At 42.8% G+C, this 26,865-nt stretch overlaps 1 protein-coding gene across 6 annotated transcripts in view; it reads right to left on the reverse strand.

The window, feature by feature from the left end:
* Window positions 1-26,865, reverse strand: part of LOC110130659 (schwannomin-interacting protein 1) — an 846,110-nt gene that overhangs the window by 31,201 nt on the left and 788,044 nt on the right. For 5 of the 6 annotated variants that reach the window (XM_070466509.1, XM_020882813.2, XM_070466508.1 and 2 more), the window contains one exon: window positions 2,406-2,524. In XM_070466509.1, coding sequence (XP_070322610.1) covers window positions 2,406-2,524 — 119 coding nt within the window. Of the gene's footprint in view, window positions 1-2,405; window positions 2,525-17,570; window positions 17,749-26,865 lie in introns of those variants that run through there. The other variant, XM_020882814.2, reaches the window with a different exon arrangement.

Genomic DNA, 26,865 nt, shown 5'->3' on the forward strand with positions numbered 1-26,865 from the left:
TCTTTGAACTATTGCTGGTAGGAGTGTAATTTGTACAATTGTTTCAGAGAACAGTTTTGGCATTATTTTCTAAGTAGGAACATTCATGTATTTTCCTAGGAATTCCACTCCTAGGAATGTACCAAGAGAAACTCTTGCACATGGACAGCAGAAGACATGTACAAGTATGTTTAGAAGCAGCACTATTTATGAGAAAAACCTTTGGAACAAGCCAATGCCTCTCATCAGAAGAGTGGCTCCACGAATCGGGATACATTCACACATGGACTGGCAAAGGGGAAAACGGGGCAATTAGAATTTCAGAATAAACAATAAAATTTCTCAAGTAATCATAGCTTACTACACGGTTCATGGTGAATGATATACGATCTTATTAATGTAAAATCAAACAGCTATTTTACCCCAAATTCTGAAATAATTACATGCAGAGGATGGGGGGATATACAGATACGTCTGTGGGAGGGCTGTAAAAGAGAGTTAAACCCCAGCCTTCTGTTATTTGGTAGTCAAAAGATGGTTTAAAAGTAAAAGCTAAGAAGATCAGCATTTTACTCAGAGACATAAATACCAGCAGCGATAGATAGCTACGGAGTTAAACGCTATTATTTCTGGAGAGTGAGATAGGACCAAGGACTGTTACTTTTATTTTGTGTTGTTATTGTACACACTGTAGTTAATTCTACTTTACTTTTAAAGCCATGGAACACACACACACACACACACACACACACACACACACACACACACACTTTTATTCTGAAAACCAGACACCCCATTTAGACCAGATGGATATGACATGGCTGAGCAGAGAGATGGGATTTCTAAAAGAAAACTTTTGCGGTTTTGGAGAGAGAGCAGTATCAGAGATCTGTAAGACTATCTATGGGGTCTACTCCCCTCATTTTACAAAGACGAGGAAACTGAGGTATGGTAAAACTGAGTAAATTGTTCAAGTCTCAGAGTTAGAAGCTAACTAGGATGAACCCTCAGGTGTCTGTCCAGGTTCCTAGGCCAGAGTCCTCCTGCCACATCCCACTGGGAGGGGAAAGAGGTGCTTCTCCAGTAAAGGCAAAGGCTTCCAGCTCTGGGATGATATACGAAGAGATCGAGGGAATCCTCTGAGCCTGTGCTGGCCCCACACCCACTGAGGAGGACATGCCTGAACACTGCGTGGCCAGGTCTCAGCTCCTGACTCCAGGCACTAACACACCGGCAGCAACTCCTTGATATGCACATATGTGTGCTTTCTGATTTGTGCCGATTTAGGTAAATCTGTAGGGATCAGACAGAAGTATGAGGCTTACTGCAAGCCAGATAAAATAGATACCGAAGTGTCTAATTCTGGACCTCATACGAAGGAAAGAGTGGAAATTCACTGGTTGAACAAATGCATGAATGCTATTATTTGTTTCCCACACTTGGTTTATCATGGTAAGTATACCTAGTATTTATACAGGGGATATTTGCTCTTAAGAAGGTCCAAAGGAAGAGACAGATATTTCGACAAGAAGCGGATATCTGGGGAGGGATCCAGAGAATGCTGATGCATCTTCAGTTACTACCATCTTTTAAATACAGTGTTCTATGTGCTTTCACCACTTGGAATACCTGTACTTGTAATGGTTAATTTTGCAAACTGTCTATACACTCTCAAACAAAGTGTGACCTATGCATTGGCAGAGGAACATCAGCTGAGAGCTTGTAAGAAATACAGAATCTTAAGCCCCACCCAGACCTACTGAATCAGAATCAGCATTTTAGCAAAATCCCCAAGTGACACGCGTGCGCATTCAAGTTTCAGAAGCTCTGGTCTACAGTCCTATTTTCTAGGTAGAATTATAATTTTAACGTATTTTCATTGGAATTAGAAGCTATGCAAATAATCAATGATACCCTGAAATCAAGATTAAAAAAAAAACAACAAAAAACACCTTGCAAGACAGGTTAAGCTTGCAGAAAATATTCAATGATCAAAGCGGGATTCGTATTTCTCAGTTACCAGTATTCATTGTTATCAAATGCATCAGAGGGGTGAGTCTGGATGTTTGGGGATTGCTTAATGGGAAATCTGGTGGTCTGCCACAATGTTCCAAATATCAGTTGGCTTGCTTAAGAGTATAGCTTGATTTCCCTATCACAAAGTAAAATCAGTATTGTGTCTAAAAATGAAATATAGAAAGCTGATCTCAAATGGCTGGGCAAATGGGCCCCAAATCCCCAAAACTAAAACCCCAAAAACCAACCCAACAAACAGGTGGGGAGGGATCTGTCCAGCACACAAATAAAAGTGGTAGTATTATGGGAGAAAAATACTCAAGGATTTAAAGGATATCTCATTAAACATACAGTCAGATGACAAAATCCATTAGGTATATATCAAAAAATCAACTCAAAACAACACTCACCGGGAGGAAAGGCTTGGCTTCCCGCTTTTGCTACAGCTGGTATAAATTCCTGGGCCATCATCAAAGAAGCTTCCCAGTGCCAACTTCTGTCGGATAGATTCCCTCTCATTTTTCTGTGCCTAAAATTTCAGGAAAATAAAACATGCCGATAAGCTGGCAAATACATCACAACCAGAGACAATCTAACTGCTAGGTCTCTTAGAACTGTAATATTTGACAAAAATAAAATAAAACAGGCCACAGCACAAGAGCATTTGAATTAACAAGAGCTGAAATGCAACCAGTCATTCCTGACTCTGAGTCTGTGAGTTAATTTCAATTCTTCAGAGCCCATTACAATCACTAGTCTAGGAAATCACCCTCATGGTACTAAGTGGTTGTCATCAGGATGGAACTACAGCTGACTCTTGAACAACATGGGTTTGAACTGCTCAGATCCACCCAGAAGACTTTTTTCAATAGTAAATACTATAGTACTTCATGATCCATGACTGGTTGAATCTGTGAACCACACACAGGCATGGCTGACTATAAATTACAGGCAGATTCTCTACTGTAGTGAGGGTTGACATCCCTAACTCCCTGTTAAAGGGTCACCTGTAGGTTATTTGGTGCTTTCATCTTTCTTCTTACCTGCTAGATATGACAAGAGTAAAATCATGGAGGACAAGCACTTTGTCCTAAATCAAATTGCTTTTATCTTAAATGAGGGCTTTCCCCGGATCATGTCTTTTGCCTTCTTTACATGGTCCCTTTCAGTCCACTTTCTCTTTGGCAAGAATTAATTCATTCAACTGACAGGCACCAAGCCTCTGTGAGAGGCAGGAGCCATACTGTGATGCTGGAAGCACGGCTCAGGATGGATAGACAGAGCCTCTGCCCCCACCCAGCCTACAGTCTTGATGGGGACATTTGTTTTTGTTCAATATCCTGATCTCACCGGGTTTAGAATGTGAGAAATCCTAACACAGTGCTTGGAATAGCTGGAGGATTCTCACTGGACCATCTGTTTCATATTTTGAAGGGAAGTCAGGTCCATGGGCATAGGAACAGAATTTGGTAAACTACACTACTGGGATAATTTGGATATCTTTACAACACTTGGCTTCCCATAAAAGTCCCATAAAAACTCACCATGCTGAACTTCTAAACCCTTTAAACAACAGGAGAGGAGATTAGACATGATTTCCTTAGTTAAAAATAAAACCACAAAAAACAAATATAATGAGTTGGATATCCTGGGGTGAGAATGAGATTTAGGTTTTCTGTTCTTGTGGGATGAGGGGGACTGTGAGAAGCACCATTTTAAGTTTTGAGCAGGGAGCTAAAGACGATGCTGACCAAATTATATTACACAACACAGCTCAGGTGATGGGGTGTGGTCTCGGAACACCCCATCACCCTGATTCTCCCAGGAGGAAGTTCTGGAGCCACATTTGCTGCCACCGGTACCCACAAGTTACAGCAGAAGCTCTGATCCACCATCTGAGCATCAGTGTCACAGTAATGAAATGCACAACCTATCGTAAGGCTGAAAAATGGCTTCATTTCATCCCGAAGTGAAGGGCAATACACTATAGGCTAAGGAGGCTATTTAACATGGTAGTTACTGGTCACATGCAGCTATTTACATTCAAATTTAAAATGAATTCAACTAAAAAATTCAGTTTCTCCAGTCATACTACTGCATTTCAAGAGCTCCAGAGCCACAGGTGGCTCTAGCAGATACCATATTGGAAGCCCAGAATAAAATATACGACAGCGCAGCCCCGCTAAGACAGCGTTAGCTTCAACAGTCTGCATCAGAATTTCCTGTAGAGACTTAAAAATGCACATTCCCATTGCTTCCGAGCCGTCTGGCTAAGATCAAGTGCAAAACACACACTCCTAGTCTCTAGCACCGGATATTTAGTTTCAATAGGCTTTCCTTCTAGTTCAAGGAAAGCTCATCTTTATTTTCCTTTTCTCTAACATTTAAAAATTCTTGGACACTATAACCATTCTTTCAACTTTCATATTGAGCAATTATATTTAAGTCTATCCATCTACTCAGATATCTTCCTATTTTGTCATGTACCCATGGAACTGTGTCATACTAGCAGCTGTAGAGTGTGTGTGTGTGTGTGTGTGTGTGTGTGCACGCGCGCATGTGTGTGTGTGTGCGTGCATGTGTGTGTACACAGCCACAAGGTGAAAGACTGCTTCTGCACAGTTACAGACGTGATGCTGATCTCATTTGATAACTGGGCTAGCACGGCACTGAGCCCTGAGAAGGTAACCACAAGGTTCTAAAGGGAAGTAAAGAATGCTCTTCATTTCACTAACCACTTGCAACTGTATTTTTGGAAACCTTAGTTAAAGCAACCCACCCTTCCAAATATGCAAGGCTGGTACTTACTGGTGGTGGTCCTGCCAAAACAGAAGCACACTTGACATCTTTACTTAAAAGAAATTCATTTCAAAATCCCCAAATCTGCTATGCAGATTTAACATAGTCAGTGAACTTATTTCTGAATCCATGTAACAGACAAAAGAGATTACTTAATGTCCTCTATAGTCAGAAAACTGTTGAGTGGAACGAAATATCCAAATATAAAATCGGTAGATTATAACATGAGTGTTAATGACCAATGTTGTCCAACATTATCCTAGGGTCTGGAAGAGGTTTTCTTTAAAGAAAACACCTATCCCAGGTATAAAGGTGTTAACATACACTTGATTCCATGTCTGTCCCTCCTGATTTACTTGGTATGTTAAAGCAATAGATAGTAGAGAAGATCTTAAAAATATTCTTATTCATGTTAATTACAATTTTAATAAGAGAATACTTAATAACAGTTTAAAGAAGCCTGTTTTATGAATGGGTAAAGAACTTGTGGTTCATTTATACAAACAAATATTACTCAGCCATAAAAAGGAACAAATTTGAGTCAGTTGCAGTGAGGTGGATGAACCTAGAGCCTCTTATACAGAGTGAAGTAAGTCAGAAAAGAGAAAAACAAGTATAGTATATTAATGCATATATATGGAATCTAGATAAATGCTACTGATAAACCTAGTAGAGAACAGACTTGTGGACACAGTAGGGGAAGATGAGGATGGGATGAATAGAGAGAGAGAGAGAGACTGATTCATGTTGTTGTAGGGCAGAAACCAACACAAACTGTAAAGCAACTTTCCACCAATTAAAAATGAAATTTAAGAAAATAAAGAGAACTATTTTGTAACACACAAATTCCCCCCCCCCCCCCCATCCTCTTCTCTCTCTGGATCAAGAAAAATACAAGGGTTTCCCTGGTGGCTCAGGGGCCGAGAATCCACCTGCCCCTGCAGGGCCATGAGTTTGACCCCTGATCTGGGAAGACCCCACACGCCACAGGGCAACTTAGCCCAAGCAACACAACGACTGAGCCTGTGCCCTGGAGCCCTGGAAAGGCAACTACTGAAGCCTGTGCGCCCTAGAGCCCACGCTCTGCAATGAAAGAAGCCACTGCAATTAGAAGCCTGGGCACCGAAATGAAGAGTAGCCCCCACTCGCCGCAACTAGAGGAAAGCCCATGAAGCAATGAAGACCCAAAACAGCCACAAATAAACAAATAAATAAAATATTAAATTAAAAAAGAAAAATATGAAGAATATAAAAGTCACCATAATCCCACCACTGAGACACAGATCACTGCTAACATTCTGGTATATTTCCTTTTAGTTCTTCCTAATCTTATGTGTGTATTTTTCTCTTTTTTATAAAATTGAGATCACGTTGCTTATTATACTTTGAGAACTGCCCTCATTCATGCAAAATCCTTTAAAGATACAATTGTAAATGGCTGCATGCCATTCTATCCTCTGGAGTTATCTTCTATTGTTACCCATTTGGGTTGTATCCAATTAAAAATGACATAGAAGTTAGCATTTTTACATCAATCCCTGCCCACATGTCTGATTATTTCCTCAGGATAAGTTCCTGGAAGTGGAATTACCAGATCAGCTGAGTGTGAACATTTGTTGAGGCGCTTGACACATTTTGTCACATTGCTCGAGAGGAAATCTGTTCCAATTTACATGCCCACCAGCAACGTGAAAGGGTGCAGCTTTCACTATATCCTGGCTAACACTGAGTATTTTCACTTAAAAAAAAATGCTATTGTTTTTAATTTGATGGGAAAAAAGGGCTATCCTTTTTATTTTAATTTCTTTGATTACCAGTGAGATGAAATATTTACATTTATTCAGTTAACATATTAGCTTTTCTGGAAATTACTTACTATGAGTTTTGCTTACTTTTCTATATAGGTCTGAGAGTTTTGAAAATTTTATAGTAAGCATATAAGTTGTCCTTTTGAGTTTAGAACCTATGTGTTACATAGTTCAGTCAACAGTGCACTCCGTCTGAAGTGTCCGCTGGCTCTGTTCTTGGAAAACCCTTCCCAGTCGAGAAGTAAGGGCTCTCACTTGATGTTGGAGGATTCAATGAGAAAACTTACATAAATTGCTTAGTAGTAGTACCTGCCCTATGGTAATGTAAATCTGCAATAAACAGTAGCTGTTATGATTAATCCTCCAACCATTCTTGCTCTGAAGATGAGGAAACAGAGGCTGAAGGAGGGTTACCCTACTATTACAAGAGCAAGGATTCAAGTCCCTATTTCTGGGGCCACATCTCCCAGCTCCTCTTCCACATGGGTTAGTCAAGTGTCCAGGTGGACACCATGCTAGAGATAGATGTCTATCGACTTCTTTCCTGAAATGGATGTGACGCTTTCTCAGAAAAGAACACACCTGACTTCAAAACATATACTAAAACATGGCTAATCATAATCACAAATATTTATAACACAAATATCTTCTCATCAGAGCCACTCTCTTGCCATCACTGCTCAATCTTCCTTCTGGAAAAAATGTGATTCCTAACATTTCAAATTCCTATATTCAAATGACTAGTAAAACAGTTTTTCTCTTAAACTTCAACAGTTGGAACCCAATTTCCTTCCAGTTGCCCACATGTGTAAAGTAGGAGTGTGTGTGTGTGTGTGTGTGTGTGTGTGAGATGGAATATTCCTTGCCATGTCAGTAAACAAAGGATACCGTAGTCGTTGGCAATTGCGGCCCTCTAACGTGAGTTGGCAAGCCTTGAGGAAACTCAGGAAGGAAAGAATATCTGCCATTTAGCAGTCATCAGACTGCAGCCACTCCCTACACTGAACCCTGAGGAAACTTGGGAAGTAAAAACACATACTGGCCCCAGATAGCTGAGGCCAGAAATCATATCAAAGAAATGATTTCAGTAAGCCTAGACTCTAGCATCTTCCCATGCATAGAAAAGTGCTAAATCCCTTAATTTGGGATATCTGGTTTTCTTTAATTAAGTCATCTTTTGCTGTTCAGATCATCTGCCCTTTATTGCAAAACTTTTCTTTTTAATTGAAGGATAATTGCCTTACAGTATTGCATTGGTTTCTACCAAACATCAGCATGAATCAGCCATAGGTTTACCCACTTCCCCTCCTACTTGAACATCCCTCCCGCCTCTCTCCACATCCCACCCCTCTAGGTTGTTACTGAGCCCCAGTTTAAGTTCCCTGAGTCATATAGCAAATTCCCATTGGCTATCTATTTACATATGGAACTGAACTTCCCCTTGATGCCTCCTCGGAGCAGTTCTCTCAGGGTTACTTGAGATGCTGACTACTGGGCTTAAAGTCCTAAAAATCCCCACCATATAAAACATAACTCTCAACTTCAAGGCTCTAAGTATTTTTTAAGTCTATGTGTGTGCACATATAGTTCTGAAGTTCTATAGTATAGTTCCGAAGTTCTTTTGTTCTCTAAGAAGGAATTATACCTGCAGGGCAATTATGTCCTCTAAGCCACCAAAGCCCAAAGATGCCCCAGGGTGAAGAACAGCAAAGTGCACAAGAAAAGGAGGTGTGAACACAAAACTACACTCTCCGACTGTGTTTATGGCAAGTTGAGTCACGTCCACTCCTAAGACAGCCTTGGGAAATACTGTCATAAAACCAAAGTGAAACATCTAAAATCGATGTTGCTAGCAAAATGCAAGGGGGCACCTGAGGAGGAGCGGCTCGTCACTATGAGACAGAATGGCTCTCACGACCCCCATCAAGAGAGAAAATGCTCTCGCAGACTCACCACTGTCCAGTCACAGGCGGTTTCTGTCCTCACCCATCACCGAATTTCCTACTGCCGCCCCGAGCCTGGGCAGGTAAGGCTCACAGTGGCTTTTGAGGGCATCATGCGAGCCGAGATCTCAGAACATGGACCACTGAGCCCTTCGATACTCCAAACGCCGGGGCTCAGCCTTTCCCATCGCACCACTGTTCTGTTGTAACTCCCCAAACTCGACAAGAATCAAGACGGGCTTCGGGAAAAGCAGTGCCCAGTCATGTCCGACTCTTTTGCGACCCCATGGACTGTAGCCTGCCAGTATCCTCTGTCCATGGAATTAATTTTCCCAGGCAAGAATACTGGAGTGGGTTGCCATTTCCTCCTTCAAAGGATCTTCCCAACCCAGGGATTGAACTTGAGTCTCCCTGCACTGGCAGGCAGATTCTTTCCATCTCCAAATCTGGTCCATCCCAAGTTCTTTTCATACTTTCTCTGGGATGTGGCTGTACCCAGTTCTTACACACCTGTTACCCACACCCCTCCTCCGATTCTGTCTTCGTCTCTCTCATTTCTGTTCACCTTGCTCGCAGCATCTGGTCGCTGATGCAGGAGCCACCTAGTCTTCCACATGCTGATCTTATAAATTTATAAGCAGAAAATTGTGTATTTTGCACATTTCTAAACTTTATTTGACGCACTGTATTTTCGTGAGGGCAGCTGCAGGCCCACCAGGGTTCTCAGAAACACACAACACCCTGCGCCTAAACCTATAGCCAGCTGGTGCTCAGGACACTGCCAGCAGCTGCTTCCTTCTGACCCCAGGACAGATGCTGGTCCCATGTAGCCGGAAAGCGCCTGAGCCAGAGGAAGGGGTTCCTTAAACTCCCTAAAGCAGGAAGACACGTAAGGAAGCTTGGCTTAGAGAAGCTGATGCAAACGATTCAGCGGCACGTTGGGAACAAAGGCAGATGTGAGCTTAGGCGCAGTGACAACCTGAGTCTGAAAGGGATTCAGTTATGGGGAAGGAAGTAGGGGAAAGGAAAACATTTCTCCCTGGTTTCTTGTTTTCCATCTCTTCCCTGGGTTGATCTTCCCCTCCTTCCCAGCTCCATGGTTTCCTACATCTACCTGTTCACTATGGGAACAGAAATAGCCTGTTATTATTGGATGTGCTTATTTCACCATGCTGTCTCAGTACGATTCACTACAAATCCTGTAAGATACCACTTCCAGCAGTCTCCTTCCTGCCTCGCTAAGGTTGCTAAGTTAACTCTGTCACGGCTTCTTATACCTCAGGGTGCATACCAATCACCTGGGGATGTACGTTCTGATTTAGCGCCAGGCCAGAGAGCTTGCATTTCTTTCTTTTTCTTTTTTAAAATCGGGGTATAGCTGCTTTGGGCTTACCAGGTGGTAAAGAACCCGCCTGCCAACGCAGGAGATGTAAAAGATGCGGGTTCGATCCCTGGGTTGGGGAGATCCCCTGGAGGAGGGCGGTGGTAACCCACTCCGGTATTCTTCCCTGGAGAATCCCATGGACAGAGGAGCCTGGTAGGCAACAACCCATAGGGTTGCAAAGAGTCAGACACGACGGAAGCAACTTAGCCCACACACAAAGCTGCTTCCAATGCTGTGCGAGTTTCTGCTGAACAATGATGTGAATCAGCTACATGTATAAATATCTCCCCTCCCACTTGAGCCTCCCTTCCACCCCGCCCCCATCCCACCAGTCTAGGTCACAGAGGTGAGCTCCCTGAGTATGTACCTACTTCCTACCAGCTATCTCTTTTACACACAGTAGGGTATATATATCAACCCCATTCTTGAGACCTTGCATATCTAACATGCTACAGGAGTTGTGAGGAGTTAGTTGGCTCACAGAAGGTCCTCTCTCCCTCTCTAAGCTCAAGAAGCCTCCGGGCATGAATGTTCTTTCTCCCATCTTTCACCTAGGCATCCCACATAAGTCTCAGGAAATGTCTGTTAAAGTGATGATATAAACATTTTCCACCAGTGGGGAAAAGGAAAGCAATGTGCCACTGAGGATAAACCTCCTGAGGGCTGGCAGCTGTATTAGTCCAGGAGCTGATGGAAACCCTGGTCCCCCATGGCCCAGGAAGAAACTCCGGCTGTAGGGACCTTACTGTGAAGCCGGCATGCCAAACGCAGAAGTGCATAGGTGGGGACCGCACAACGTGGTCCTCTCTCTCTGCTCACAAGTGTCTTTAAATCAGCAGTGCTCAAATTTGATTATGCATGAGAATCACCCAGAGGGTTTGCAAAACCAGACACTATTTCTCTGATTCAGAAGGTCTGGGGTGAGGCTGAGAAAGTGCATTTCTAACAAGCTCCCAGATGCTGCTGGCTCAAACCCCTTGAGAACCATGGCTTTAAACACCTGAACCGATCAAGGAGCTACACAAGGCACAAAGCTGGTACTTCTTCAATTGAGCACAACTGTGTTGCCTGTGGACTGTCCAGACTCCGGATCCAGGTGCATTGCATTGGTAGCTGGCTGCTCTCTGCCGAGGCCTTGACAGGATGCCTGTTTTGAAGCAATTAATGTGCCTGTTGCTTCATTGCCTAGTGATATCTGGCATCATTGCTATTAGCAGCATCTACCAGGGAATGCAACTGGGATTCTGGAGCTCCCTGCAGAAAAGAACTCTTCCTTTAGGAGCATAAAAGTGACTCTTATTTCTCTCCTTAAGAAAGGAACTTTTACTCTAAAATAAAGGCAGCATTCAAGTGTGAAGGAGTCCGAGACTTTTAAACATTAGGAACCAGAAGGACAAGCTATTAATTCAGAAAATTTTCTTTTAAACAAAAAATAAAAACAACCCCCCCCCCCCAAATATTGATAGTACTTTCTAATTATTTTCTCACTGAAACAACTACGGGTTTGTCACAAGATCAAAATATGAACACAGCATTCTGTAAGAATACAGACTGTATGCTTTTGAACGGCAAGGGCAGAAATACTTGCTCTGGGCAGGTTATTCGCATCTGATTTCATCCCCCGGGAAAGCCTTTTTGATTCTTAGTGGAAATGTAAGTTAAATAACCAAGTATCTTCCCACTGTATCACTGAAATGGATATTAAATCTGGGTGCTTTTTTTTCCAGTTTGTCTTTCTAACATTTTCTATTTCAGACACTTACACTAAACAATCCAGAAAAGTTTCCTGAAGTGCTGTTGAAATCTCTTATCTTTGCATCCTTACACTGATCTGCCTAAACAAGTCCTTTGGACTAGATGTCAGGCTGGGCTGTTGGGCAATGTTGAGGCCTGGGTTTGGCTTGCTCAACATCAGTACTCAGGAGAGAGCTGCCCTTGGATCAAGTCCAGGACGGGTATCCAAGCAGGGCCCAGGAGCCTCCTGACACCTATTTTACTTAAAAATTTGCCAACATCAAAAGTGATGGGATACCAGTCCAGAGGATGGAGATTTTTTTTTTTTACTCTTGGTTAATCCTGAGGATGGTTTGGCCTATTGACTGCATTCTTCTTCCTCCAGCTATTGGGAGAGGACTTCAACAAAAGAAGGCAGACAGAAATGCTGGGTGCACCTTCAGCTCTCCTCTTTTCTCAAATGACTGCCTTCAGAGACTACTTTTAACAGGACAGTGTTATCTGGGACTCTATTTTTAACAGGCAACATCTCACAAGTCGGTAAAACCATCTCAGTCATTCGGTATCATTGTCAGAACACAACAGTTCAAAACACCCACTGCAAGGTGATGAAATGGCCCAACTACAATCAGCCACAGGAAGCTGGGTCCCCTACCTCCCACGTCAGGGTGGGCTGCCCATCTGGGGGAGTTAAACACATGTGCGTGACCAGGAAGGAGTGCAGGAGACCGGAGCAGGGCAATCAGAGCCAAGGAGACCCAAGTTAACCTCTTCACTGTGACACTTAATAGTGCAAGTTATGAAAACACTTTAAGCCCCAGTTTCTTTTTCTGAAAAAAAAAAAAAAAAAAAAAAAAAAGGATGAAGATACCTTATTTTTTAGGTTGTATTAAGGAGGAAATAAAATACTATATAGAAAGTACTTGACCCAGTGTCTGACCCAGAGAGAAACTCATTAAATGGTCCAGTTGTTAATATTAAAGGGAGGGGTGGGGGTAAGCTGCTGAGAAGAGTGGAGAAAGGGATGAGAGAGATCCAGAAATGTCCAGAACAGACAGATCTATAAAGACAGAAAGTGGATTAATAATTGTTGGGGGTGGGTGGGTAGGAATTAGGAGTAATTGCTAATGGAAACAGGTTTATTTTAGGAGGGGAGCTAATGAAAACATTCTGAATTAGATAGCAGTGGTTTGTAGAACCCTATGAATATAATGAAAACCATTAAAGTGTACACTTGGAAACATGAATCTTAAGGTATGTGAATTGTATCTCAGTTAATAAATAAACCCACTCTCCCTCCCACAAACTGTGTGTGTGAGTCTTTTTTAAACTGAGACAAAATCCACATATCATATATCCGGAAAATCTATGGGTTCTGAAACAACCCATTCCCTGACCACGCTGGCTCACCAAGGTGAACCAACCAGGTGATACCATGCAAAGAAGCCTGAACGGGGAGCCAAGAGGCTTCATATTTGCAAGACCTAAAACCAATCCCGCCAATTTCTCCCTTGAAAGAAAAGGAGACTCCGGCCCAGAGAGTGGAAGAGACTGTCCCTGGGGGGCTGAGGTGGGGCTGTCCTCCAGGGTTCAGCAACTCAGCGGAGGTCCTCAAGGGCATCCAGCCCCACAGATAGGAAGACGTGAGGGTGCTCAGAGGTCGACGGCTGCTTTTCCCCAGTAATTGCGTGGGGCGGGCAGAGCGCTCGTCTGGAATGGCAGCTGGCATTCTGGGTTCCTGTTTATTGCAGTTTATCTCAAGCAGTCATTTCCATTCACCTTTTTAAAAAAACATGAGGCGCAGCTGTGGCTTCACTTTAAATATTGTTCCTTCCAGCCTTTTAATTTTTTCACGGGCTCCTCCCTAATCTTTCACCGTAATTGGATGCACCACGCTGGAGACGGCACCCCGGAGAAACAAAGCCTGCCTGCCCATCCTCCAGCCACACACGGCTGCGGCTCCTCCCGCCAGGGGTAGCCCGGGGACAGAAAGCCAGGCCGGCTTCCCTGCGTTTGCTCTGCTCTGGGGCCAAGCTGGAGCCAGTCTTCTGCTGTATTTCATGTTAAATTTTCTTGACTTACCCGCCACCCCCCCGCACTGGTACAATTTGGATCTATGGCCCGCCCTGAGATGGCATGGCTGTGCCTTTTCTGGGTCCACACTGGCCATCTGAACGTCCTTCCAGGTGGCATCAATTTCAGGGCAGCCTATTTGTACGTGAACCTCCCCATGAGGACTGTAAGCTCCCTGAGGGAAACCCCAAGCTCCCTTCTGTGATCCTGGCCCCGAGCACAGCGCCAGGGACCCAGAAGGGCTCTAGGTGAGTGACAGCTGAAGGAATCAGGACACTCACCTGTGTGCCTTTGTGTCTTGAAGACAATGGGCTGTGTGATCAAAGGGCCAGAGGCTGCTCAGAGCAAGGCGGGGCCATAACGGACCGAACGTTCACACCCCGGATTCTGCCAAGGTGCAGGTTTTCCTTTCTAGATACTCAGCTGTGTTTTCTGTTGAGTACAGTCTTACTACTGTTACTGAATAAACCAGCGGTCCTTAATGAAACATCTTTCTTACCAACAGGACCTTCCCCAAGGAAACGAAACAGATGCGCACTCTTTTCCTTCCTCTGCCTGGGTGGAATCTAATTTCAGTCATTGTAAAATGACCTTTCCCCTGAAGGCTGTTTGCCTGACTTTAAAACAACCTTGTAAAATAATCGCTATACACAGGGTGGTATTTATTAGTGCAACTGCTCCAGGAAATTCTATTGTACCCAGGCAGGGAAATACCAATTTTCAAATTGTTTTGGACAACTGACCTCAGAATATAAGGAGGTGAAAGAAGAAATAACTAAAACTTTTGCTTTTGGTTATATTTTAAACATCTTAGTTTTGAAAATACCTATTTGTGTTACGTCAGTCCTCCACATCTACAGATTCTGCATCTGTGGATTCAACCAACCACAGATCAAAAATACTTGGAAAAATACTTCCAGAAAGTTCCAAAAAGCAAAACGTGAATTGGCCATGCATCCAGCAGCTATTTGGATAGCATTTACATTGTATTTCCAATTATTTACATAGCATTTGCACTGTATTAGGTAGTAGTAAGCAGGCTTCCCTGATAGCTCACTAGGTAAAGAATCTGCCTGCAAAGCAGAAGACACAGGAGACGTGGGTTCGATCTCTGGGTCCGGAAGATCCCCTGAAGGAGGAAATGCCAACCCACTCTAGTATTCCTGCCTGGGAAATCCCATGGACAGAGCAGTCTGCTGTGCTACAGTCCATGGGGTCACAGAGTCAGGCATGACTGAGCACTCAGAGGTCAGAGAGAGGTGCTATAAGTCATCTGAAGATTATTTAAAGTATACAGGAGGATGTGTGTGTTATATGCAAATACTATGTCATGCTTGAGCATCCTGGGATTTCAGAATCTGTGGGGATCCTGAAACCAATCCCCTGTGGATACCAAAGGACTAGTGTATAAGCTTCATACACACAAGATGGAATTTTACAGCGGTATATGTGTAATTATGGGGCTTCCCAGGTGGCGCTAGTGGCAAAGAATCTGCCTGCCAATGCAGAAGACATAAGAGACTCAGGTTCAATCCCTGGGTCAGGAAGATCCCCTAGGGGAGGGCGTGGCAACCCACTCCAGTATTCTTAGAGTCTGGAGAATCCCATGGACAGAAGAGTCCGGAGGGCTATGGTCCATAGGGTCTCAAAGAGTCGGACACAGCTGAAGTGACATAGCATGCGTGTGTAATTATGAGTGGGATACGTGTATGTTAACAGCTTGGGTTCAAAAACATTTTACTGATAAATATGAGATCAAAAAAGCCTGCAGACCACTGCTTTATGGCATCTAAGTATCTAAGTTAATTTTCTACTTAGTAAACCAAACAGAAAAAAAAAAAAAAAAAGAAAGAAAAGAAAAGAAAAAGAAAGAAAGGAAAAAAAAAGTTAGAGGGAAAAAAACTTAGAAAAGGAAGGTTCTAATTAGGAAAAGTGATTTTTATTTTAGGTAACTTCTTTCTTATCTTTTGTGTTTTAAAGAAGGCCCATATCACCTGGTTTCAGTAAACATTCTTAATGAAATGGTTAATAGTTCTTTTTTTTTAAAGCATAATGAAGCCTTCATAGTTCCATGATATGTATACATTTGAAAACACTTTGCCTGAGAAAGGTAGATAAAAAAGCTAAAATGACTAGAGAATGACTCTCAGGTTTAGGGTCCAGAATGACACATACTGATCTCTGGGTGTTTCCACATCTAGGAGTTTCATCTAGTAGTCTTCTGTGCTAACCTCTCAGATACAATTCCTCCTAAAGTCACACGTGTGTGCTACTGCCTTAGTGAGATAAAGGGTGATACAATGCAACTCTGTTTTGTTGTTGCTGAGGTGTTAAAGCTACTTGAGCATTTCATGTTTGACACTTCAGGCAGCATTGTTATCACGTAGCCCGCAGATCATGGTTCAGCCATTCCTGGCATCTGGGCTCTCTCTGTTTCTAGGCAGATAAAACTACAGTGGGCATTACTTTATTGTTATTGCATTAGCAAATGGTATGTCTTTCATTTTTCCTAAGTGAAAACCGACCTACACTTTCCTTTTTGAGAAATGCCATGACAGAGAAAATGCGACCAGTCCTTGGCACTGAATATAGAGGCAACAGGAGAACTGCGCACTTGTTCAGCCGGGTTGGGTAAGGACTCTGACTGCTGAGCGTCCCAAGGATCGTTTGCACACCCACTTCCGGCAGGAGGGGACATCAGAGAAGTGTCAGGGTTTCAGGACTCTGAGCATTTATCCCCTTGGGCCCTCATTTCCTTTTGGGGATCACAAAGGACAAAACCCACACAGAGCAACACTGTAGGTCATTTAAACCTCTTTTACACATGTAAGTTTCAGTTTCTGAGAAAGAAAAGAAACTATTTGAACAGCCCTAAGAAATAAAGGATATACTTAAACAGCCCCCATACGCACACACAATTATGCATATAAGATCTAAACTGCCATATTTTACATTATTATATATAAAGATCTATTAAGACAGATAGATCTTCTATCTCAGTCTAGGGGGGAAAAAAAAGTTGGTGACATATTTGATCAAATTAAAAATTTAGGAGCAAGTTCTACTGTTTTAGGTCATTTGCTTTTGAGGGAAAAGAAGTCTTTCTTTCCAGGCCCTGATTTTTCATACTGTGCTGTGTCGTGACCTACACTTGACTTACAGGAAATAATAAGGGGGAAGAACATAGTGTTTAGCCTTCTGTGGACAGACAAGTATATACTGGCAGTTTAATTTCATGACCTCACCCATATAACTAAAGCTATTTTTACTTGGGGCTGTTATTATGAAACAATTACCATATAAAACATACCAAAAATATATTTACTGGCTTGCAAAAGAAAATGCAAGCAAAGAATTAGCAGATACTGCACCGGTTTTTTTTTTAAACCCCACACTTTTCTTAGTAAAACTTCATAGTTTTCATTGTTTAAAAAGATAAACTGAAAAAAAAGGTCAAACTTAGAAAGATGGATTCAACATGCTAGTAATTATTTCTTACAGGTGAACTGTCAACATGTCAATAATGTAAAATTTTATTCCTTTCATAAAAAGCCTAACTAGAAACTCCAAACATAAGAGAATTTTTCTTTAACTTCAGGAGAACAACATGTGTATTCTAGTTACTGCTATAGTATATTAATGAATACAAGCAGAAAAAAGCAGAAAGAAGTATTCTCCCAACTCAATGTGTCCGATTCTGTGCATTAAGCTTTCCTGAATATATTATGGCAATGGCCACTGAGCGTGGAATCTGGCCACTCCTCAAGGGTTATCTTTCTCCCAGTTTGAAAAATGGCCCGATTGTTTACAAACAAAAGAGCTCTCCCCCCTTACCTTTTTATAATTCCCCTCCATATCCAATGGGGATTCTTTACTGATGATGTCATCCATTCCATCACTGTCCAAATCCATCCTTTTAACTCTTTACAATTTCGCTTAAGAAATAAGCTCCCATGAATCCCGAGAGGCTGATGTGCCGTTGCTCGGGACCCTGGCTCCCGCTCATGCTGACATGGAGAGCCAGCTAAGAGTCTGTGTCCGGCTGTGTGTGACCTTGCCCCTTCAGTCCCAAAGACGCCGCCCCACCCGGCCTCCCTGGTCTGTCCCGCGCCCGGCACAGGGGCAGCTGCTGTTCTCTAAGGCTTACTCTGTCCTGACACTTGGCTGGTTAAGAGTCCAGCCTTTCCACATCTGCTGTCACCTTTTTCCCCTGAATCCTGCCCGGATGCCTCTCCCCAGCACCTTCTCTACCCCCAATCCAGGAAAAGCCAATTTAACCCCTGAACTTCCCGCTTCAGGGCTGAGTGTGGATAAGAGTTCTGGAGGAATCCAGCAACCTTATTCTGAACCAGGGGTAGAGTGTACAGGATAAAAATAGATGCAAAGCCCTGCCTCACAGACTTCACTGGCGAGTTAAAAGCCGGGTATTGCATGACAAAACCAAACAGTATAATTTAAAAGTTAACCTGTAAGATAGAGGTTTGCCTTTTCCCCCTTGCCTTTTTCCTATAACCAATAATCAAACGTGAAAGTGTCACCTTCAGGGAGAAACCCCAGCACAAGAATGAAATTCATCTCTGACACAGAGAGGGACCCCTCTGCCCTCAGAATCGTTGCTTTGTTCTATTAATATAGGCAGGAGAAAAAGATCCATCAACTTTTCTCTAAGAGCCGGTGGCGGGCTTTTTCACAAAAGAGGACGTTCCTTACTGCTGCTCTTTCCACCCTTTTCCCATGGCTTTTGGCTTTGTTTACTGGCTTTATGTACAGAGAAGGAAAAGGCCCACAGCTGCAGGATGTTTTGATGCAAGAAGCAGACAAACAAGCGTGCACATAAACACACGCTCCTTGTTATCAAGTTACTATGGCCATAAACTAAAATATATACGCGGTATTTTTTTTGAAAGTTACTGTGTGCAGGAGAAACAGGTCAAAGAAGAATTCAAAGGCCAAGGCTCCATTTAGCAGCATAATCTTACAGTCTGACGGGTTTACACAGGAAGCAGTAAATGTACTAGTCAATAGGTTTTCCAGCGTGAATTCCTGACCAGCTCCAACGCTGTTAAGACAGAGTTCTAGGGCAAAATGCTGTTCAAGACAGCTCTTGGCATCTGCACCTCTGCTGATGTGCTCACATCTCTTGTTGAGTATTTTCTCTCCACAAATTAAAAAATAAAATCAATTTGTGGAAGACTTGTAGGATAAAGTTGTCTTAATGTGGTTTTCTGTAGCACTACTTCCATAAAGCAAATACTTTGCTCTATCGCCCCTAACTCACATCCAAACCCCTGCTTAACTCTACCCTCATCCCCCAGCCCAGTTCCTGAGACTGTCCTGTGCCTTTGTCAGACAGCCTGATGGAGCTGTGTCTCCCAAGCCACACTTCCCTTCGGGCAGGCCTTCTCCCTAGCAGAGATCTCCCCTGTCTTAATCTCCTCCAGACCCCAGGACCCTTGCTCTGGGCAGGGGTCCCACCACCTGCATGCAAGAAGCCCGGTACACCCTCCAGGCCTGAGAGGCCATGCTGGTCACTGAGTACTGCCATGCAATGGGTGTTCCCAGAGCCAAACAGTTTTCTAGAGGTAAGGCTCTGGGGTTAAAATAAAGGATGCTCGACTTTGAAGGACCCTCTGCATACTAAACTCTGCCAAAGGAGGCTAGTTAACATGAAGGAAGCACACATCTTATTACACGACATATATTAACATGCTTCCCAGATGGCGCTAGTGCTAAAGAACTCGCTTGCCAATACAGGAGACATAAGAGACGTGGGTTCGATCCCTGGGGTGGGAAGATCCCCCAGGGAAGGGAATAGTTACCCACTCTGGTATTCTTGCCTGGAGAATCCCATGGACAGAGGAGCCTGGTGGGCTACAGTCCATGGAGTCGCAAAGTCAGACACGACTGAAGCTACCTAGCACACACGGCATACCCTCTACTAGGGGTTGCTGTGGGCCAGGTACGTTACAGTGCCTCTTACATTTGTCTTCAGTCCTCACAGGAACCCTCTGAGGTGGATATTATTATCAAGCTGCATTTCACAGTGGAGTGAGAAATCAGTGAGGCTAGGGAATTGCCCCAGTGTGGCAGCTTGCCCAGTCAGGCCAGAATCTGAAGCACAGAATTCGCTTCTGTGGCCCATATTCTAAATGGGTGTGCGAGACTGCCTCCTACTGGTTGCCTCTGTAAAAAACAACTGTACCCAACAGAATAATCAAACAAAGAATAATCAAACGTAGCTTTTAAAAATGATATCAAATGCTGACACTATTTTCTAAATCACATATCTGTAACATTCAGCACGTGTCACTGCTGTCTCCTGAGGATCAGACCTCAAGGAATGAAATAAAAACTCCTTCATCAATAGTTGTGACCTAACACACTGTACAGTGACCTTTCCTTTCAGGTTTACCCTGCTGCTTTTAGACTGATAATGGTTTTTCTCTAACACCGTTACAGTTTCAAGCCTTTCTCTAAGAGCACAGAAATTCGTGTTACTCACCTTGTTTTTCCCACAGCATCTAGACACCACCTCCCACATGTTAAGTGGAAGATGAATGGCTGTTGAATAGATACAGGCACAGAGGAGAAAGGTTTGGGCTGCTTACAATGTTTCCATGGAATGCTGTCCATGGAAGCAAACATTAATAGTTTATATGAGTGCTTTTCAACGGAAATCTCTTTTGGAAACCACATACATTTAAGAGGTAAGTAAACATGGGTCTGCTCAGGTTGAAGGAGGGGGCCTACCATGAATTTCAGTGATTTCAGCCTCTTACCTAGGTCAGCATCTAGCCCATTTAGCTATCTATAATCAAGAGCTAACATGCATGCAATTATAAAAATTTATTTATTTATTTGGCCATGCCACACAGTTTGTGAGATCTTAGTTCCCCGACCAGGGATTGAACCCAGGCCACGGCAGTGAAAGTTCTGAGTCCTAACCACTGGACCACCAGGGAATTCCCAATAAAAACTTAGATATTACAAGACTTAGTAAAGTACATAAAACTATATGTCTGGTTATTATCTTTTGACTTTAATTTTAACATGCATGCACACATTCTAAATTGTTTCAGTCATGTTCGACTCTATGACCCCATAGACTGTAGCTGGCTAGACTCCTCTCTTCATAGGACTCTCCAGGCAAGAATACTGGAGTGGGTTGCCATGCCCTTCTTCAGGTTTGTTTTAACAGGGTGGCCTTAAATAAACAGTTAAAAGGACTGAACTCTCAGCATTAACTATGTATATGTATAAACATATTCAAATTAATTTATATACACCAATAATATATTGACCACATACATACACATATATATGTATATATAAATGCATATACATTTATAACAGATTACCTTTTGGAGAAGGGTATCTCAAAATCCAAGATGGAAATTTCCCAGCTGTACAATAGGAACAAGGGTTAGTCCCAAGAAAGTAAGAAAAACCATTCTCCTTCTCTACCCCCTATACCTTTTTTTGGCATAAGTGATCCTCTACGAAGTACTATATAGAGACAAGTGATAAAACACCTTCTTTAGAAAGTTGGTCTCCAGTGGTGATGAATGTATTTTGCACCCTCCCTAAATGAGTGCTCGGGACATATGTTCATAGCCTAGACCCTTTCCAGAAGGAGCTGTATCATTACTATCTGGATGGCTTGTGCCAGCTTAAAATATAGACTATCTTCCTATCACATGGACTGATCTTTGGTGCTTTCTTTGCACTGTGTCCTCCAGCCACAGCATCCACATCACCTGGGAGTGGACAGGAAATGCAAACTCTCAGCTCCCACCCCAGACCTACTGAATAAAAACCTGCAGTCTTACAAGTGTTCTAAGATTTTTGAGTGTACTTTAAACTTCAGAAGCACAGCTTGAGACCTTGAAAAAATTCAGTATAAGCCATTATCTTATTTTCGATCATATTTCTAGGCTTGGTGATAAGACCCTGACTTTACATGCTTGGGATCAATACTGTAATTAATTTCACTTCCAACTGGTTCAGATGAATACAGGAAATGAAAAAACAAACCACCACTTAGAACACTTGAGCTGAACTTAATGTTTGGTGGTTTTGTAGCAGCCACGCACAAACAAGAGGAGAACAGTCAGTCGTGTCCTTCCTACACAGAATTTTTCCTGGTTCCTTCCTTACCGGGCTTCCGTGGTGGCTCAGACAGTAAAGAATCTGCCTGCCATGCAGGAGACCTGGGTTCAATCCCTGGGTCAGGAAGATATCCTGGAGGAGGGCATGACTACCCACTCCAGGATTCCTGCCTGGAGAATCCCATGAATAGAGGAGTCTGAACACAACTGAATGACTAAACCTTTCACTTCCTCCACCGCTGCCCTCTCTAAAATGAACTCTGCCTGCAAAACATGGGGCCAGATACTAATGCTTCCTCTTAGAAAATGTACATAAAGCCACTTACAATCCCTGAGGTTGAAAGGGCCTCCACTCACCCTCCCCTGCCCTGAAATTCAAGGACCAGAATGGAGAGCTTCAGTTTCCTGTCAAGCCATAATTTGAACTGTGAGGCACATTGGTCACGTGAGCTAATGCTTTTAAATGATCATTATCGGCCACTGGTGGAAATTATTGACTCTGAAAACACAGACCGCATTACTGGGAAATCACTTATGCACTGTCAAAAGATCTTCCTATTCTTATTAATGGAAAGTCTTATTGCATCCTGATTAACCCTTCAGCTTCCCACCACCTCTCCTTCAGCCTTGGCCTCCAAATTCCATGTGCTACACAAACTGACACTGATTTATACTCTCTTTTAAAATTATTTTTTTTCTTCTGTGCAGTATTCATCTAAATTTGCTTTGCTTTTCAAATAAGGTATTCCGATAGCCAGATAAACCATGAAGATCTGCATATTGTTTTGCAGAGGACTTTTCACTGTAAATTTAAAAAGTTAAACTAATGGCATTGGGAGTGTGCAGTGGAGGAGGTTAAAGCGTTGGAAGGAGACAAGAGTGTCAATCGTTTATGCATATAAGAAAACTGAGAACCACAGGCATCAAGCTTTCCGCCCATCTGAAGACCTGAGTACTAGAAACGCCAACTGTGGTTGGTCACTTGGCTGAGGGTGGCGCAGCTTCAGAGGGGACCATTGTTCATGCCCTCATTATGTTTTTCTGTGCTCTTAGCATTCTTCCCCTCTTAATGGCTCTCCTACGCTGACTGTCACTAGGCCTTTGGATGACTGTTTTCTTCTGAATTCGAGCAATTTTGTCAAAGTACTTTCTATTTCAGGAAGCTTGGTAATTTCTGATGCTTCCACACAGTGCTCAGGGGAATACTAAGTACATGGAGATTTCCCATTTTCCCTTGGTACTGAGAGCATAAATAAATAATAGAACGCTATGCTATTAATCTTGGGCTTCTGCATGTGAAGTCTTAGTTACCTAAGACTGTGCATGTGTGCGTGCATGCACGTGTGTGTGTGTGAAGGTGAGGTCTCTGCTCTGCATGCAAGCACTGGCATGTATCATAGCAATGTGCCCATTTCCCTCCAATCCCCCACCACCGCTCTCTTTCCAAGAGAAAATACTAGACATTTGGCTTAAAATACGCATGGCACATTTATTTCTTAGAATCACTTGATGTCTGAATCATGATGTTTGAGGCTCCCAGTGCCACTCTAAATAGGAATGATGTGCTTGTACTAAATTTCTATTTCAGATCAGGCCCATACTGAAATCCTGTTAAAATGATTTTTTTCCCCTCCCATCTGGGCACTTAGCACTGTGCTCCTTTTGTGGTAAAATATATATATTATATTTTCAGATATACAACCTAAAAACAAGTGCAGATGAGTTTGTTTCCAGAACTATTTTCTTAATATTTAAGGTGACAGACATGTTATTCCCTCCTCAGACAAACACACTGTATCTCAACAAGGCAAAATACAACTGTACCCCCAACCAGGCAAAACAACGAAGACAAAGTATTCTTCAACCCTCCAGGGGAAAAAATTCTCCAATCAAATAAAAATCTATAGAACAAGACATAAAAATAACTTCATTGAACTTATATTTTACTCATTTATTTTTCACTGAACTTATATTTAAAAAGCCTGCATCAAATAGTGCACTAAATGCTTTGAAATTCCCCTTCCTATTAAGTCAGTATATTGTTTTTCCCTGCAGTGGATGAAACCAGGCTTAAATTGAGTAGAATCTTAAATGAAGTCAAATTTGATACCTGTTTTCTCATTCACAGGAAGAGGGGACTGGAAAATGAGCCCTCTCTTGGCCTGGTGTCAATGGGGACATACTGTATTTCCTTTCTTTTGTTAACCATTAAATAACCCACTACAGAGACTTCCTTGGCAGTCCTGTGGTTAAGACTCTACGCTTCCAATGCAGGGGCCGAGGTTTCCATCCTTGGTCAAGGAACTAAGATCCCACATGCCACGCATGGAGGCAAACAAACCAACCAACCAACCCACTAGAATCTGGGCATGAAGGTCTGTTTACTACTTTCTCCCAGCAAGAGCTTTTTAAGATATCTTGATGTACTACTTAAATTGATATATTCCCTAGTTTTATCATTTGGGACCAATATAGGACACCTTTCATTCTAGGTGATGAGTGCAATACTTCAATTGGGCTGAAACATTTTGCCCAAGGAATAGTTGGTGTTTCAGGAGGCACTAAAATTATCCTTCTATATTGTAAGAAGGTTTATGAAAACTTTGCAAAATTCAGTATATTAAGAAAGGTGTCTTGAGGATGACTACTAGCTTCCACTGACCATGGGTGTTCTGAAGAAGTGCTTGGGGACAGACCATGAGGTTCACCTTGGGGAACCTCTCGAGGTGAAGGAGAAGTAGGTGTGGTGGTATATTCTTAATGATTGTTACTGGGAAGGGTGGGATGTGTGTCTCTTTCATTTTGTTCCCTGCACAATGTCCCTCATCTCAGCACATGGGATGGCAACTCGGCAAGAGGCTCATAAGCCACATACAAGGAGTAGAATACTTACCATATTTTCTTTAGGATAAATTTCCAACTCCTTTGCACAGCATTCAAGGCCTAACCATGGGAACTCCCCTGGTGGTCCAGTGGCTAAGACTCTGATCTCCCAATGCAGGGGGATCCCCTTCACCCACTCCCAGTTGCAATGCACAGATCTGAGCTCCTCTCTGGTATTATGATGCAAAACCCTCATCCTGGGGACTCAGAACAGGACCAACTGCAGAAAATCCAATCAGTCCAACACACATTTATGGAACACGCACTCTGTGTATAGGGCAGGAAATGAAAACTAGGCGTTTGTCCTCAAGGAGCCTGTTGTCTAATCGGGGAGGCAGACTTCTATGTCACTAGCTGTAAATGGGTTCTTATAGAGGTGAAAACAAAATGCACTGAGAAGGAGAAAGTTTCCTGATGGAGGTGACACGAGCCTCAGAGAGCATCAGCTTGCAACAGGCAGAAGCAGGTGTGCGGGTGGCAGGGATTCCAGGCTGAGGCAGCACAGCGAAGGAAAAGGACTGACGGCTGTGTGGGGGCAGGAGGACAAGGTGAGGAGGGAGGGGTGTTTCTGTCCAGGGCTCAGATCATGGCCTTTAAAAAAAAAATATATATATATATATATTTTTTTTAATATTTATTTCTTTATTTGGCTGTGCTGGGTCTTAGTGTGACACAATGGATCTTCAATTTTCATTGTGGCATGCAAGATCTTTAGTTCTGGCATGTGAATTCTTAGTTTTGGCATGTGGGATCTAGTCCCCAGGGATCAAATCCAGGTCCCCTGCATTGGGAACATGGAGTCTTAGCCACTGGACCACCAGGGAAGTCCCCATGGTTAGGCCTTAAATGCAAGGCATGGAAGTTTATCCTAAAGAAAACGGGGAAGTATGAAAATTTTCACTCTGCTTCTTCAAGATCAGGTGTGCATTTGAAGAAGAGTCTCTTTATGCTCCCAAGGGAGGAAAAAGATGAGAGTCATTCACGTACCATTTTACTTTTTTTCTCTGTCATTTCTACTGGAGCTGAGAACATGAGGGTGTGGTTTATATCTGGAATGGTCATAAAGGAATTAAAGCAACGGAAAGAAAGGGATAAAAGCATGTCACTGATTTTATACACACATTCATCCCCAAAACTGACTGCAGGGAAAGAGGAGAAAATCTTTGGGAGTTTTTAAGCAAAATGGACCCTTTGACCTAAGCCTGTGCTTTCAAGTTAACAGTATTTTGACGCTTTCTATCAGAGATTGTGTAGAGGAATTTGGTCTCTTAAAGGCTGCCAGGCCTGAAGCTGTGGGCAAGGCTCTTTCCTGAAGAGATTGGCTTCCTCCCAAGACTGGAAAATGGAGGTGGATAGCTCTATCTTTTAACACGGCTACAACGGAAAATGACAAGACATGCCTCAGTAAGCTCTGTGCTGATGTAAATCCTGCGAGGGGGAAAAGGACACAAAGATGACGACAACCCGAGAAACTTCAAAAATAAAACAACCACGAAAAACTCTGCCTGAGAATTTCTCTTTGAACATCTCCCCCCCCAGATGGAGTTGTTCACAGCATGGCACATCCATCCACCTTCAACAGGGGGCTCAAGCTCCAGGAAGCAGTGAAATTCTCTTTTTCAAAACAATCATCTATTTGGAAAAGTAATACCCGAGGATCATTATACTCTCTATATTAGCAATAAATAATTGGGAAGTGAAGCAATGCATGGTTTCCTTGGGCTGCTTTGTAATCTTCACTGAGCCCTTTATGTAAACAGTAGGAGAAAGTGGCTCATAATTCATGGTAACCAACTTGCTGATACAGAAAGGTGGCCTCTGGTAGGGACCCGCCAACTCTCATGCCAGGATGTTAACAAGAAAAAAATACCATTTACAGATGAGAAAAGTAACAAAAAATAAAGGGATAATCTGATCTTAAGACACTGAAATCAGGGCATGTTGATGGCAGGGAGTCGGAATAGGAATAGGGTTGAAAATCATCCCAGTGGCCATCAAAGTGTGAGAAACCACAATGCTAGAGTGTTTACAGTGCCTTTTTTCTTACTCAATTTTACATACAATAGTCACATCCATCTGTATTATTTGAGAGCTTGCTCTTAGCACTGAGAGAGCAGATGGACACAAACCTAAAAATC

Source organism: Odocoileus virginianus, chromosome 4 (assembly GCF_023699985.2).
Source record: "Odocoileus virginianus isolate 20LAN1187 ecotype Illinois chromosome 4, Ovbor_1.2, whole genome shotgun sequence".
Classification (NCBI taxonomy): domain Eukaryota; kingdom Metazoa; phylum Chordata; class Mammalia; order Artiodactyla; family Cervidae; genus Odocoileus; species Odocoileus virginianus.